The 17,123-nt window shown below is 37.4% G+C and overlaps 1 protein-coding gene across 4 annotated transcripts in view; it reads right to left on the reverse strand.

The window, feature by feature from the left end:
• UBE4B (ubiquitination factor E4B) overlaps positions 1–17,123 on the reverse strand; it is a 42,881-nt gene that overhangs the window by 12,145 nt on the left and 13,613 nt on the right. For 2 of the 4 annotated variants that reach the window (XM_072883749.1, XM_072883751.1), the window contains 14 exons: positions 15,640–15,784; positions 14,635–14,863; positions 13,767–14,177; positions 12,777–12,890; positions 9,153–9,294; positions 8,537–8,637; positions 7,252–7,366; positions 5,220–5,303; positions 3,552–3,608; positions 3,040–3,156; positions 2,817–2,915; positions 2,212–2,325; positions 1,020–1,218; positions 635–773 (listed from right to left, as the gene is read on the reverse strand). In XM_072883749.1, coding sequence (XP_072739850.1) covers positions 635–773; positions 1,020–1,218; positions 2,212–2,325; positions 2,817–2,915; positions 3,040–3,156; positions 3,552–3,608; positions 5,220–5,303; positions 7,252–7,366; positions 8,537–8,637; positions 9,153–9,294; positions 12,777–12,890; positions 13,767–14,177; positions 14,635–14,863; positions 15,640–15,784 — 2,066 coding nt within the window. The remainder of the gene's footprint in view (positions 1–634; positions 774–1,019; positions 1,219–2,211; positions 2,326–2,816; positions 2,916–3,039; positions 3,157–3,551; positions 3,609–5,219; positions 5,304–7,251; positions 7,367–8,536; positions 8,638–9,152; positions 9,295–12,776; positions 12,891–13,766; positions 14,178–14,634; positions 14,864–15,639; positions 15,785–17,123) is intronic. The other 2 variants (XM_072883750.1, XM_072883753.1) reach the window with 2 other exon arrangements.

Raw genomic sequence — 17,123 nt, forward strand, 5'->3', positions numbered from 1 at the left:
ATATTAAGAGTTTGCTGCTCAATGCTTCCCCCCCCGCCCCCCCCAAGAGTACAAGAAGTTATCCCACCTCAGAAGTCAAGTGGAAAAAGAAGGTAAGTATCTTCTGGGACATACAAACCAGCTCAGGCACAACTAAATGTCTGGTTTCTGAAATCACTATCGAGTCATTGTAGACGACTTATCAGACATGTAACTTTATACGCACTCCTACAGCTATGCCAAAGAGCCTGAGGCACCGATGTCCACACACCATCAACCACACCACAGATTAAGTTATAATAAACAGTGTTAAGTAATGTCATGAATCCTAAAATGCTCTGAAGATAATTCAATTATCTTTTAAATAGAATGGTCTTCTCACCAATTTGAGCTGCCTCATGTAACTAATATCCTCCATCCCACTATTATTTGAATTCCTGATTCAAGCCACAGTCCCCGAACGTAAGCAAAAATCCGTAAGGGCCAAAAGCAGCAAATTAACAAATAGTTAAGATGATCTGTACTCAGCAACAGTTTTACCCAAATTGTCATTCTAACTTCCATTAAGTTTATAGGCCTTGCCATCACGGTGACAAGATAAGATTGCTGGGATGCTAGGACTCTCAGATGCACTAGATAATTAACAGCTACTAACCTGTTGAGTTCCCTGATGGCCCGCAGCCTGCGTATGTACCGACGGCAGCTTGGCAGGATTGAGAGATGATGGGCATGCAGGGTTAAGAAGAAACATTCTGTTGGGAATTTCGGCTCAGAAAATGGAGACGGATCCCTGTCTAGAAAACAAACAAACAAACAAACAAGCAGTATAGGTGAATAAATTAAGAAATGAACTGCCTTATCTAGGCTTGAGACCTTGAACTCAACTTTCTTTAAAACCAGTAAGAGCAGACAGCATCTTAAAAAAAAAAGCATTTAGAAATAGGGGAATTATTTGCTGGAATCAAGTACTTCCATGTGCCTACTGTATCAAAAACAGAAGGCAGAGTAAATGCTTAACACATCTCAATAAGGGTACTCACAAAGTTCAGCAATCCAGGCTGTAACATCCTCCATTGTTGCTTTCACTCTTGTCTCATCTGTTGGGAGGTCAATACGACACCTGGGATGAAAGATGTACATGGGATCAACTGTTTCCAGCTTTATCTTCGTACTTAGTTGCTGTAGTACCCATAAGAAGTTGAGCATAAAGCCATCTGTAGATACCAAACGATCATCTGTCTGTGGGGTAAGAAAGTAAATAGTTGGAAGACATAAGCTTAGAAGTACAAGGGTATTTTCTGCTGCTTTAACAGTATTCAACATAAATGAATTATGCAAGTTCAAGAAAAGGCAGAAATTATGAAGAACATGGATCTGTAAGGAGACCTTTGTGATAACAGGAAGGTCACTTCCTAACTTACATATCTTCCTCTATGGTTCAAGTAGTCATTCTCAAGAACATTAAACAAAGAAGTAAGAGATGACCTAAGAAATTAAAAGGGCTTAAAAGGGCCTCTTTCAAGAATGGTTTGCCACAGATATAGACAGCAACAGAAGAGTTTCCAGTAGTTGCTGAGCTTCAATTTGTAAGTTTTATCTTAAGTGTAAAGTTTCTATTACTTCTTCACTGGCATTTCACAGAAATATTCTAGTAATGGTTCCAAATGTTTGCTTTTGAAAAGGGGACTTTGAAGACAACAATGATGCAAACTTCACTTGTTCAGGATTCATGCACAGATTTTATCACAGGAAGTGACTGCAATGCATTAATTAAACAATGGCAAAATAACATCCCTGCTGTTTCACTGCAACCATGCCAGTTCATATCTGCGTTCCTCCTTTTACAGAAACCATACGAACAAAGCCCAGCAACGTACCAGCTGGAAAATAAGTTTTTTAAACATAGCCAAATGGAATGAACAAAGCCTCCATAGATGGAGGGGGAAGTACACAGTTTTAAACATCTAATATAGAATCCCTGTTAATGAAGTGACATGTCAGTCTTAAGACAGGAAACAACATAAACTGATCAAATAGGTAAAACGGAATAATTTCAGAAATGGGAAATGTATTGAAAAAGATAAAGACTGATGACAGGGCTTCTTGCCTGTTGTAGTAGGCATTCAAAATTCCTTCCTCCTCCATTCAAGAGCCACCACTGCATGAGCCATCTAGAGCTATTTGTGCATTGACTAGGTCCACGAATTACAGAAGAGCGTTCCTTTCATTTACCTGCATTTGTGCCTTTTTCATGTTGGCATTGACAATGGCCGCCATGTAATTCAGAGCTGCTTCTCGAGTTTCACCATTCAGTAAAATACTATGTAGAATCTTGAAAAGTTCTTGCTAGAATTTCAAGTAAACATTCTGTCAGGTTGCACATACTTCTCAACATCGCGTTCCTGCTTTCTGTTGCTCCGTATTTTTATGGTCTATCAATTCCACAAAACTAACTACAACTTCTGTTATGGACTTACTGTCAACATTATATGCATATATTAGTTATGAAATTAATTACAGAAAACATGTATATAGATGAGTGCAACACACACTACTAATAGACTATGCAATTTTTTACCCATCCTTTAACATGAACTATAATCCATGACTAACTGTTCTGTTATCTTCTGAATTGGCTTACAGCTTTAGAGAAATATTTGTAGCACTAATTTTTTTTTTTCCTAATTCCCTTCAGCCACATCCTAACAGATTTGTTGTTTAATACAGAAGCTAGATTATTTTAGATTATATCCTTGATCTACATCAAGATGAAAAAAAAAATCACAATATTTTTGCTTTTTTTTTTTTAAAAAAAAAAAAAACATGAGAACACTTACCCTCGCTAACTCCAGGTAATGTTGCAAAGACTGGCTAACAACGCGGGTGTTTTCAAGAGTAATTGCAGGCCCTGAGAAGTACTTTTCAACTACTTTGTTCTGGAAGTAGAATGAATATTGGCAAATGTATCGAACATATTGGGGAAGGAAAAAAAACAAACAAAAACCAACCAAACAAAAAACCCCCACCACGCTACTACCAACATCCTTCAGTAACACTTACGTCATCTTCAGCAAAGACAGAGAGACTGAAGAAGGCTCCAAGATAGGAAAGTCTTTGCAGCTCTCTTCCTGCACCTGTGCTTAAAGATTTAGGCAACCACAAGGGCAAAGAGACAACCTAGAAAACAGGAGAAATAGCAAGTTAATCAAAGCTGCCATGTCAGCCATACTACTTTATCTGCACTGCCACCTTTCTGTGTTTGCCACATGCCCTCGATTCTTCAACATTCAGTCATGCTGATAGCTAATGTAAACATCTCCTCAGTATTTCAGCAATTTAGGCAAGTCTTGTTTGTCCTAGTTTTTCTTAAATTCTCAGGGAAAAGGACTCCCTTTACCAGTTTACTTTACACTATTGTTTAGCATGAGATACTACAGTGGCCCCTGTTTAGAGTTCTGAAGAACATTATCAATGTGGATCAATGTGTATGATATATCAATGTGTATGATATAACAACAACGTAAGTTACATGGCTCTTTCAACTTGAAAAGCAGCAGACTGGATACACTTACCAAACTGCACATAGGGTGGGTTTTCCCAAACTTGATTTCACAAAGTTCACATAGTGCCTATAAAGAAATCCCAACAAAAATTACTCTCATGTGTAACTCCTAAGTAACCTGTCTGCAAATAACAAGCTTAACATGGCAAACCACTGAAAGAGCCAAACCTTTTTCCCTTAATCAGTGGAAAAACTTCCATCTTCTACAATGGTGAAGAGGTCCAAAAAGAGCTAGAGCACACCCTCCTCCCATTTTAGCTTTTACATCTGTTCCAAATTGTCTCAAAAAAGCTAACATGTCTCACCGGATAATAAATTATTGCACTTATTTCAAAAATTATCTGTGCAAATTGTTTGTTTGTTCCGAACATAACAATGCCTTTGCTGGACTCCTGAGCTGCCACATAAAAGTCAGTAACAATAGTAAATAGAGCAATTGTTCTATACATACACCAAGGCCTTTGTCTTTTGAATCAGAGTGGAAAAATGTCAGATGAACACAGAAGCCAGAAACAAAGAATCCTATCCAAGATCTCTAACTCACTTTCAACTGCAGCACAGGAAAAAGAAAGCAGTTATAACAGACAATTCTGAAGACACAAAAATACTGTAGGCTTTCACATATCCCGCTTCTCCTGTATTATATGCTCTCACTCTTCAATTATACCATAGCTATGTACTATAATACTATAAATACTACTCCATCCTTTTGGTGCACACTGTGCCAACTAGAGACGATCAGAACGGTTATCATTTTCAAATAGACCTTACTTGTAGCCAACAGCCAAATTTGCACCAGTTCGCAATTTAAATTGGAGGGGAGTAACAGAAGAGCAGGAAAAGACAGGAGGAGCAGGAGAACCAGCAAAAATTGTTGGTTTTGGAAAAGTACCAGACTTGCTTAGGCAATTTGATTTGCAGCACACCCCAGTCCAGCTAATTTCCTGAAGTACAAATTAAACCTGAGATGTAACAGCCTTTTTTGGCATCATACACCAAAGATCCTAAAATCTGAAGGTGCTAGCTGACAATGCTCAATTTAGCCAAGAATTTAGCTTGCTCTTTTGTGGCCAAAAGACTTTTCAAAAGACTTTTTTGTTTTGTCCATAAAAGCAGTAGGAGGGAAGCAGATCTAGGGACTAAAGCATGTACCTAAAAAAACCTAAAAATAAACCCCCAAACTTTTCAGCCAATAAATAGTCACCAAACAATAAACAGTCACCAATTCAAATAATTTGGGGTTTAATGCAATAGATTTTAGTTTCCCACATACAAAAGCAAGTCCAAACATTGGTATGGATATTGCGCTTTATCTCCCAGACTTAAACTGGGAGGAGCTTAGCAGGATTTTATAACCATCCACAGCATTGTAACTAGTATGCATGATGAAATCCATACATTTGATTAATCCCATATAAAGCAATACATATAAACATTTGCATAGCCCACTATACAAACTCTGTACATTAAGCTTAAGATATTATTGGCCTCAGACTCTACTGGATTTTTAATGGTCTTTTACACATCTCATACCACATTAAGCTTCCAACATAGAGTTTAATAGTAATCCACTAACCAAAGAAAGCACACAAATGTTGAAGTACATTACCTTGTATAGAATCTGCATAAGTTATCAGTAATCATAAAGAAACTGCTTCTAGAAATGAACAGTCCTTACCATAAGGGGGTATTTAAAATTGTCACTATCAAGGGAGCACTCTTTGGAAGCTACAGCCAGGCCTTGTAAGATGGGAATAAAGATCTGTAAAAGCAGAAGTAGATTACTTTATTCAAGAATAAGAAGCAATCAAATGACACTATTGCCATACACAGCATGAAATGCCTGTTCACTCTTCAAAGACTGCAAGTTACACAAAAGAAAAACTAGGATCTTTAACATTTGTACCAGTTAAGCCTGAATGCTTAAGAGATTATTCAAAGCTAAAAACCAACTTGCTTGATATAGTGTAAGTGATGTATTGACTTGATGCCTGAGCATAACAACTTACCCATAAAAACTCCATTTCCAAGCACTTGTATGTTTATTTTCCTGATCACATTCTAACTTGCTTCCAAACATTTGCTTTGCAAACCAAACCACCCCAGAGACATGTACATCTAGATTTGGACCCAAAGTTAACAGAGACAAGCCTAAGCTGACAAATAGTAATGTCAGCACGTGGACATGGACAAAAATCAGGTGTTGCTCCATCAGGTTCTCTGCATGTGGAAATCACATGGGGAAGCATACACAGATTCCATAAAGGATCACTGTAGATCCTGTATGCATGTGTGCAAGCATATATATTATATACACCGGTGAGAGCACAAGTTCTGTAGAGGTCTCCAACAACTCGATTGCCCAAAAGGGTAATAATTTATTTGCCTATACACTTGGGGTAATAATATAGCTTTAATTTTGCATGTCATTTAAGCAGGTTGGATTTGTGCTGGTAAGTCATAACTGTGGCAAGAGTAAAGATAATAAGCAGCAGTCAAGGACTGTTATGAAAGAGGAAGTGACATGACAGGAACTTATTAATCAAAAGTAATTATACTCAATTACTAAGTCCCAGTCACACAGCTCTGACAACTATACCCTCACAAAATAAACTAATAGTAATTTTGCAACAATAACAACAAGAGGTCCCCCCAATTTTTAAATTTAAGTATACTGTGTTGCTTCTATGAAGAGACAAAAAATATTATTAAAACATACTACAGAAAAGGACTATGAGATGGTGGTTGTCTGCTTCAGCTAGAAGAATGGTTCTCTTCTCCAGGGTAGGTGACTTAACACCTTCCGTAACCACTTTTTGACAGTCTTAAATGTACTTTCAACTGCATGAACCTCTACTAAAAGGTGTCCAGACAGAGATATAAATTATTAAAAGGTACTTGCACTACACATAAAAATTAGCTAATGCCATTTTTTTTTTTTTCAAACTTGGAAGGACCAAATGCCATTCTGAAGGCCCCTTCTTTACAGCTAAGTCACATAATACTACAGGAGCGCTAATTAGAGACAATGACAACCTCACTGATCTGCTTTAACATTATATGGGCTAGAAGAAGTTTGCTACTTTTGGGTTTTAATTACTAGGCCCACCAGTTCCAGTTTTTTATCATCTCAGTGAACTACTCTGACACAGAGAATAAACCATCTAATGTTTCTCAGTCATCTCCTGTGTAAAATAGGAAGACTTAATGGACTAGGATTTGCAAAACGCTCTTAGCACCTTACATGCAAACTATTAAAGTTGCAAAGAAGGGTAAAGATTGCAAGACAGGAAAAAACAACCCACAATAAAACTGAGTATAATTACAGAAGCTTGCAGTCTTACACACTCTTTTAGGATATTTTGTACAGAAGCACAGAAGGATGAAAACCCAAGATCAATCCTGTAATATATGCCTGCATATTCTGAGTAGTTCACTTCAACTTTACATAAGTAGTGTTCCCTGCTTATTAACAAATGCACTTTTAATAATTAGAACCAGCAAATAATGAAAATCAGTCTTTTTCACAAAATGCTAAATGAGTTAAAACAAACAAAACCAAACTCCGAGTGCTTAACAGGTTGCCAGACCCTGAAGTAATAGGTATAGAACTGTGAGATGCAGAATAAAGCTCTGGAAATCCACTCTCTTCAATATTGCAAATCGTAGAATCATACGATATAATTATTTATTTTTAACCTATGCCTTACCTGTTTGAACACCTCTTCATCCTGATAAGTTGTTCTCACCAATTCTTGGATGAAGCCAAATGGGAGATTCCTACACAGCATATATGGTACCAGCAAAGACTGCTGCTGCAATGACCTTTATTTGTATAAAAAAATATAATCCAAAACTACTGATTATTTGCAGTAGTATTTGTAGTAGTATTTGCAAAAATGTCAGAGTAATCACAGCTAAGGATGTGCCAGAAAGCAGATTATCAACATGTAGACACACCTACTCCTTTCAGAAGGAACTAACCTTGTCTTCTCAAGTTACTTGTGGAAAGGTTATTCTGAAACAGATGCTGCTGCCAACATCACACTTTAGTTTAATCAGGCTGGAAGAAAATAACAGCTTCTGTGTAGTAATTGGTTCTCCCTTCTACTCCTCTCTAATGAAAAGACCCTTTGTTAAGCTCAACTAGTGAAGGAACAACATTTTTTGATGTTTGTTTCTCCAGATTAAGAATAGAACATAACATTAGGCTTTTCTGAATTAATACAGTCACTACTTTTAACTGATCCCTACGATTTTTGAAAAAGTATCTTTTTTTCCTTATTACATATACAAAACTTATTCTAATGTCAACACTGGTTCACATAAAGACAAAAATAATCTCAAATCATAGTGGATAACTGGTGCACCTTTAAAGATTATAGAAGTATTGTTTGGAAAGACAAATACTAAATTATGCAGATTTTAGTAAAAGTCACATATCCTCTTTTAAAAACCTTTTCCAACTAAACAGGCTGCCAGTTAAACAACTGCACTTGAAATCTCAGAGTCTTGATTTAGCGTAGAATGTCTACACGCAGATTTACATTACCAAACCTGTTGTGGTAAACTCTCTGAAGTAGACAAGTGCTATGCCACTTTAGCAGTTTTTGCTACACATTTTGATAAGACTGTTTCTCAGATGCAGCTCTACTGGTTACTGACTTTCACAGGAGTACTGCCCCAGCAATCTGCACGTAAAACAGTTTATGCATGAGGTAAGGCAGAAAACAGCTTGGTTAACTCAGATCCCCCGTTTAAACTGTTCAAATCAACTTGGATGATTTTACCTAAACAGAATTAGAAAACACTTCAACTACCCTCCACCACAGTAGGAGCAATAGGCTCCAATGGTAAAGCAATAAACTACTCCTCTGGCACATAAACGTATCCTGCTGCAACAACTGATCTTAGTTTTCTTATCTAATCCTCAGAAGAAAAAAAATAAACCTCCCAGAACAATCCAACTTTCATGACTAACAGCAGCCCATTTACCTTGGTTGTGTTAAGGATCCCTGTAGCACCAAAGCAGCATGTGAAATGCACTGTGATCGGATGTTGCTCAGTAACTGGCTAACTGTTGGCTGGCTACACATCTGATAAAAGAAAGTGATTTTAATACAAACTAAAAGTATTCAGAGACAGAACAGACAGGAAATACAATAAATTTCTTTATTCATGCAGTATGAATGTAATATGCAAACTAAGATTAGCACTACTGCAGCTAAATAACTTTCAGATTATATATAATAAGTGTTGTTTGGTTAGGCTTTTTCCCCAGAAGCAAAAGCTTAAAGCAGAACATAGAATGCTGATAGGGAGCTGGTGTCACAAAAGTATGTTTTACATGGAATAAACTTGGATAAAATGCAGTAGACCAAAAGGGGAAGGACAGTTCCTAACACAGTGCTTATTTTAGAGGTGTAAAACATATACATGATTAAAATATGATGAATTAATAAGAGTCAAAAGGGACCTTATAAATTCTAGAAATCTATTTCTACAACAAAGCCATCAAGAAAGAACTATCAATTTCCACCAAGTTTCCCCACAAACAGCAAGAGGAGTGTCTGTGACAGCGCTGCTACAACTTCCCTCATCTGAAAGATACCTTTGGTGCTTTTCTCTCCTCTATTCCAACTCTGTCAAAACACTCAATGAGGTAGTTCAGCATCTCTGTCTCCTTACAATTTTCAATGGTGAAGTGGTCACTGCAGGAATCGGAAACACTTGAGCTGCCAGAGCCTCCCACACTTTAAAATATACATAAAGAAGAAACAAAGGATTAGGTACAATTCTTCACTTGTGCACAATCAAGTAATTCACAAGCTCTTGACTTCCTCCGTCAATTTTATGAAGACTCCATCCCATCACACACACGGCTCAATAATTAAGATCATTTCTGTGATCTGTGAAGAGCTCTCAATTTAACAGCTTGTCCAACTCTGAAAGTTCAGCTGTACTGTAACATGACTGAAGAATCAGTTATCTTATTAACTGAATAAGTATCTGAGACACAGCAATAAGGTGCATGACTTCAATGGGAATCAATAAATCTTGTTCTCCCATGGCAACACCGAAAATGAACAGCCTTTAAGTTGTACCTGACATCAAAACTGTTCGGACGCTCAGGACATCACAACACTTCCATGCCATGATGCAACCTCTGCACAGTCTCTGTACACAGCATTCAAAATGGTAGAAATTTCACCAACTCTTAACGCTAGCCAACCCATGGAAGGTAAGATCCTCCCACTGCAGAAAAGAGACCTTAGCTGATAGATATGGCTACAGACAATCACTTTCTATATTCTAAGGAAGGAGAATAAACAAAACAGGAGGCAATACATCAAAGCAACTGTTCCTTTTTAAATTTCCACAATAAAGATCATTTAATTTCAACTCAATTCATTTCAATTCCCTTAAAGCAAAATATGCCATTTCATTAAGTAGCACAGCCTGGGGCAGGGGGGAAGAACACTGATATTGTAAACAGGAAAATTAAATCCACAAAAACAAAACCATGCCGAAGACGACAGAGAAATTAAATACAAAAGTGAGAACAGACCCCACAACTCTCAATCTCAGACTTATCTCAACAGAATTCTTCTCTACATAACAGCTTGGCAAAGCTAATTAAAAGCAAAATCCTCATCTTAATTCCCTTCTGTAAAATAAGATATCTTCACTTTATGTAAATGGAATTTTAAAAAATAGCAATTATGTGGATGGTCTACTGCTATTCCTCAAAAAAAAAGTCTGAGTACAGTCAGGGTGGATTTAAATGAAGACCAATTTATAAGCCCCAGATCTTAAACTGGAAAATAAGAGTATTTGTTTCCTTAACTGCAGCTTTTTAAAAACGTGTGTGAAACTACAAACGGTGTCATAACTGGAATTTCCTTTAAAGTGTAAAATAATTTACATTTTAATAATCGAGCTACACAAGTCTATTGTGCAAGCTTTACAGTCCAACCAATAAATCAGGGAAAGGTTATTACTGCTAAGCATCTGGTAGCTCAGCATGTTAAGAAACATAACTTCTAATAGCAGCAATCTTTTTTTGCAGAGAGAATTTGTTTTCAGTTATTCAATTAAAACTAATCCATGTAAAACGTAGCTCTATTAAAACAGTACTCAGTAACCATGAAATCATACACACGTTTTCTTTTCTATAGTCTCTTTTAAACCTCTTGACTTCTCACATTCAGCTTAAAAATTACCCTTTTAAGAACTTCAATTTATATTAAAAAATACTACTTCTATAGTCATTCTGTTAATGATTTCACTGCAGCAGTAACTGAAATTATTCTAATGCAAAGCTCATACATGCTTCACACACATATGGAATGCCTTGGTATTTTCAGAATGCAAGTTGTTGCATAATTGTAGTCACTGTGTTTACAATTTAACTAACATCTTACTGCTGTCTGCAGAATGCCAGAATATAATTTACAAACTAAGACTCCAGAAGCATAGCAGCCTCAGAAATCCTTACCAAAGGCTTTGCAACTCAATCCAACATTTGGATTAAATTGCCAACAGGATAAGGATTAAACAAAACAGCGGGGAAAAATAATCCTAAATTCCACGTACACAAAAACCCCTAAACCTGTGTTACCAAGTTCACCCTCCTGAAATTAGACTGGAATGGAAAGGAGGAGATGCTATTGGAAGGTCTTCTAGTTATCAGTCCGACTTTAGCAGCAGCGTCACAACATACCACAGGAACAATCATAGACAGAAAAGCTAGTAGGGGGAAAAAGATCATCTCATACCAAGGTTTTTCGGGCACTCCCTGACATCGCAAGGTGCTTCCTGAAGTCTTGACCTAGCTTAGTTTTAAAAGGCTCAAGCAATTAGATTTCCCCTGACTTTTGCTGTAACTAAAATACTTCAAAGGGGATTGAAAGTCTTGGAGGAACGCTTTTCCTCCCAGTTGTTCAACATGCATGTAGTCTTTAAAACTCTCATCGTTTCCCTTATAAATTTAAAAATTGCAGCTGGCTCTATTAGGCTATGTGGGCAGCCATAGGCCACCTCAGAATTACTATCCATCATAATCAGTGGTCATAGAAAATGTTGAGGATACTAGTAAGACTACAAAAGTACTATTTTTCAGAAAAGTCTTCCTAAAATACATGGTTTCAATAGAAAACATTTCTTCCTTTCTCCAATTTGGGTTGATACAAAAGAATGGGGCATTTCTTTGGGAATTTTGGTACACGCAATGAAGCTGATCAATGTTAAGTTTTAATGGGAAAATAAATAAATGAATAATTTTCACCAACAGACTAATAAAGAACACAAATCACTTGGATATGACAAACAGTTTTGTAGGACGGCTGCTCATTTTTCACACCAAAACCTCAGTCCTAATACGAAAACATTATCAGCCAAGACATTGCAGCATTACTCTGCAACGGAATGTAAAACTAGAGAAGATCCTACCCTGCATTTACATTTCCAAAAGCTTTTTTTGCCTTGGCATATCCAGTGTTCCTCAGGTTTTCTGCACAGCTGTCTAGCTTCCGATAATGAACTCGCTAATATCAATTCTCATTTTGTTTTCACATATCTTAATGCCACACAAATGAAGGGGCTTTGCTATACAATTCGTAAGTCTCTGTTTTACAGTAAAATATTCTGCTCTTCCCCCTCCATTCTTGGCTGTTCCAACTACATCAGCCTCTACTACTTACCACGTCAAAGGACCAGTTTAAACCCTCTGGTGTGTTTTCTTTACAGGCTAGAGGAGTGATCCTCAGCTGTCAAGCAGCAATGAATCTTCCCCAGTCATACTGTTTGCATCAGCTGGCTATTTGCCACTGGATCTTTTTCTACATGTTAACCTTTGTCCTCATTTTCCAGTTTTGGATAGGAAAACATGCACATGATGTACCACTGGTTTTAAAATTACAACCATGGGTGAATAATATTCCTTCTACTCATACAGTCAATGAGGAGTTCCACTCAAACATCATTTCAGAAACCATGCTCATTAAACCTAAAAGGCAGTATGATTAACATTTACTTTATCTTAGTCATCTCTTCAAAAAAAGAGCTGACTAACTAGCATTCATTATACGTGTTTATACACCATCTTAAAAACCCATCCAAGTCATCTCCTTGGCTTCAGTCATTTCCCAAGTTACTTTGAAGAACACTTGACACTACACAGACTGTTAGTTCCTAAGCAACCAGACATGCAGGTTACATTCTCTTTCTCCAATACCTGGACCCAAACTGGACACAAGAAAAATCATCATCTTCATTTTCTTCATCACTACTGTCCTCAGACACATCAGAAATGGCAAGAAGGAGGAGGGAGAAAGGGTTGTCGTATATACTACCACAACAAAAATGAAAAAGGCCATCAGATCTTTTAAGCCAAAAGAAAAAGTAAATGGTAGCTTTTCTTTGTAAGTCTGCCACAAATCATCTTCTCGAAACATGCAGACAATGGATAACTCCATGTTAGTAAACCAAGACTATACTGACATGCTCTGTTACACTACTACAAGTTATTCACATATCAAAACACCACACGTTCAGAAACCAAAAATTTAAAAAGAATTTTGAAGACCTAATAAAAATTGTGGCTGAAGTGGGAATGTTTAGACATGACTGAATAATAAGTATTACAATTCTAAGCTACTGAACTTTGAAGCAGTGGTCTCAAAACCTTGCGTGCTTGTTTCTCCCTCCTGCAGGGACTGCGGATTCCAGGAGCAGTCAACAGAGAAAACGCAGTAGTACTTGGCCTGTCATACTGAAATAGGCTAATCTGTAATTTAAATCTATGCACCAGGGAATCAAATCTAACACAGTCCAGCAAGTAACAGCTTTCAACAAATCAACTAAAGCCCTACTGAAAAAACTGATTTCAAAGCAGGAGGTCTCTTTGGTTTACTATCCAGCAGTAGCAACTGAACAGAAAGCTAATAGTTTAACTGAAACGGATGTAAGAAGAAGAGGAAGTTAAAACAATATTGCTACCTTTAAAGTAATTACATTACACCTCAAATGCTCGCAGAAGCAGGTTTAATATTTTGGCAAAGATGGCTTGTTAGCAAGTCAATGTATTAGCACAAATCAAAATGCAGAAATCAACTCAGGGTAAGTAGGGTGAGCTCAGCACAAACATAAGTTCTTCCAAATTGCGCTGTTATGCCACACCCTGCACAGCACACATTAAACACACTCTTTTGTTCTTGTGAAATACCTAGAAGGAATCCTGTTCGGTAAAGAAGAACGCCTGCGCAAGGTACTGGGTGAAGCAGTAAACAAAGGTGGACCCATTGCTGTGGGTCTCTGTCTGGATGTGATGACTGGCATGGCTGGAGGGCTAGCAGCCATGGCTGGAGGACTTGGTGAACTAGATGGGATGGAAATACTCAAGGAACGTGGGATGGAAGAAGCTGAAAAGCCGCCAGAATGGGCAACAGTGTATGGCCGGTACCTCGGAGAGGAAGGCTGCATCCAAGAAGGGCTTGTTGCTGTGAGGTGAGAGCTGACAGTAATGGAAGGCACAGATGTAGTGGCAACTGAACTGGCTGGTGGGGTAAGAGATGAACCAGTCATTGGTACATAGCTTGTGAAATTGGTAGTAGGAGCTGGACTAGTCCCATAGAGACTAAACCAGTTACGGGGGAAAAAGAAAAAAAAAAAGCAATGATTTAGGATATGCAGGAAAAGGGTGAAAAAGATAAAATGAGCAAGAGAAGCCCTTGCCCTCCTGATGACTCTTCAGCAATAATTCTGCAGCTCACACACATTATTCCTTTTTACTAATGTTGAATAAAACTATGTCACAATCTACACACTTAAGAGTCACAGCATTCACTGATGCAAGTTAGGGATACTTCTCAGAAGGAACCAGCTACATGGCTTTAACCTATCAAATACGCTTCAAGCCATGGCGATATAATCAGAAAAGGTGAAATGGAGTGACATTCACATGAAAAAGAGTGAAGAACTTTAAAAGTCTATTCTATTTATTGTTCTTGGGACATTTCTATGCCCCTCTCTTTCTTCTAGTCTGCCAATTGATATTCAAGTGAAATCAGTATTCAGTTATAATCAGAAGTCACCTGGATAATGAACTGGAACCAAAGGAGCCCACATTACAGAACATAGGGCTGCTTCCTGGGTTAGAGCCCATGTTTAAAATCAGGCTTCTGTCAGGAGACCGGGCAGCTGCAGCAATTGGTTGTGATGTAGCCGTCAGGCTAGCAAATGGGTTTTCGTCCCTTGACTGGGTTGACATCATCAGCACTTCCATCAAAATCTGACCGATCAAGTCCTTAAAATCTGAAAACACTGTTAAGAAAAAAAAAGAAGAGAATTAGTATCCTCACCTACTGTATACTCACTACTATATACTCAGAGATTAGTATACAAAGAGATGTAAACATTATCAGAGATTTCAACTAAAAAGGACAGTAATTTACTTATGTGAAATTAAGTGCTGCTTTTGGCAAAAACACTAGACTGATACTTACACCTATAATGATCACTCGGCCTGTATTAACTAGGTTCTGAAATTACAGCTACACAAAAATATAACTTTTATGGATAGTACAAAAGATCATAGATGACCTAATGTTGTTATTGTTGATGATTAAACTTGTCTTTGTCCCTCTCGTATTTTCCCACCCTGCTGTTGAGTTGGGCAAGTTGTGTCATAAAGAAAGAAAAAAACCACGCACACACCCCCCCACACACACATATGCCCACACATAAAATCACAATTTTGAATTTGGTCATACCTTATAGCTGACATATAAATTATAATTTGTTATATAAAATAATCAGGAACACTGCAACTTCAGCACACTAGTTTGACAACAGAAAACCTAACCAACAAGAGCACAGTAACTGACTAAAACAGGAGTTATGACGAATCAGTCCCATGTTCCTTTTTGAGGATCTCATTTCCTGCTACATCTGCTGCTGGCAGATATTGAAATCAAGCAAAGACCACAAGCAGGTGACTCTGGCATTGTAGCAAAGAGAGAAAATGCTAAAACTAAGAGTAGGGAACATGCCAGTCACCTGAAACAATCCCTAACAATGGTAACAGTTCAGATACCTACCTTCCTTTGGGTTCTGCTTAAACTGGGCAGAGAGTGAATTCAGGAAGATAACATCTCTGTCTCGGTCCTTCCAAGAGACTCTGAAGATCTTACAGACCAGCTGTAAAGCTTGCTCCTCAGATACTTCAGACCCAGACAGAGGTTCCTTGGTTAGGGGGGGATTAAAAAAAAGAAATCAACTTATTTGCAGTTGTATTAGTCAAGTCTCAATTTTATCAGATGCAGGTTGTCTTTAAATGGCTTCAGACTAACTCTTAATGGCAGATTTTGTATACTTATAAAGGACTATAGATATGTTTGCCAAAATTTATTTGGAAAAAAAACCCTGAAGAAACACAAAAGAGATGCAGAAAAGATGTAGCAGAAATACACAAATCTAGTAGGAAGCAAATTTCCAAAACATGTTCGAAAAATGTATAATAAGAAGGAAAATTTAACCAAGATACCTATGATTTCTCCTTTAAGAAATTATTTGGGGATTCAAATTTTCATTATGCACAGGTATTCTAAGAGCTTCTTGTAAAAATGAAAGCACAGGAAGGAGTGAGCTTCCTCAAGTCTTTCCTGCTTTCAAATCTTTGCCCAAGATAAAGACATCTTTCACTTGATTCAAGTCAGGACAGGACAAAAGACTCAAGAATTTGCCTCATTCCCCTTTCTTCCAAAAAAGGAACATCATGTAAACTGTGCTCAAAATGAAAAACTAGTTTCTCTAAATGAAAAGCTAGTTTCTCTAGAAAGAATGCTACCATATATAGCAGCTAGCAAAGGTTAAATGGGAGGGTTCTTGCAATCCCAAGGCAGCTTTGAGTGTGCACCTAAAAAAATGGTGGAATACGAAGAATTAAAACTCAAGTAATCACCCCTGTAATGTGAAGAGAGGTAGCATTTAAAAACATTTCCAAAACATACATGACAAGCCACCAACATAACTCTGTCGTCCCCCTCCACTCTTCTACCAACACTGAAAAAGCAACACAATACACAAAACAGACAATTCAGCTGCATAGAATTTCAAAGATGGAAAAGTTATAGCTTTGAGGTTATTTTCCTGCAAGAGTTCTCCTATGAGAGTTGTACATATTTTCTAGACCAAAAAAAATTTCTGATATTTCACTAATAGAAGTGCACGTTGTACTGCTATATGTCATAATTCTTAAAATAGTAACACACTTTTCTTTTGAAAAAATAAGTCAATGGGGAAGAACAAAATGCAGATTGGGAAAAAAAAAACAAGGTTGCCACTAAAAAGCTCCCTTTTTTCCTTTGAGACCACCTAATGGCCACCAGGTAAGCTTAGAGTTATCAGACTTCCAGCAACTACCAGCACTGTACCCTTGTCAAAAGCTTTCCCTCAAACCATTTAATAAACCATAAATTTTGGCATATTAATACATTTTTATTGACTTAATCACTCTGCTAGTATTCTACTGTTTTCATGTACTTCTACTTCTCCTGCCTATTTCTGCAAAGGCGGCTTTATT

This window comes from Ciconia boyciana, chromosome 19 (assembly GCF_034638445.1).
Source record: "Ciconia boyciana chromosome 19, ASM3463844v1, whole genome shotgun sequence".
Lineage (NCBI taxonomy): Eukaryota > Metazoa > Chordata > Aves > Ciconiiformes > Ciconiidae > Ciconia > Ciconia boyciana.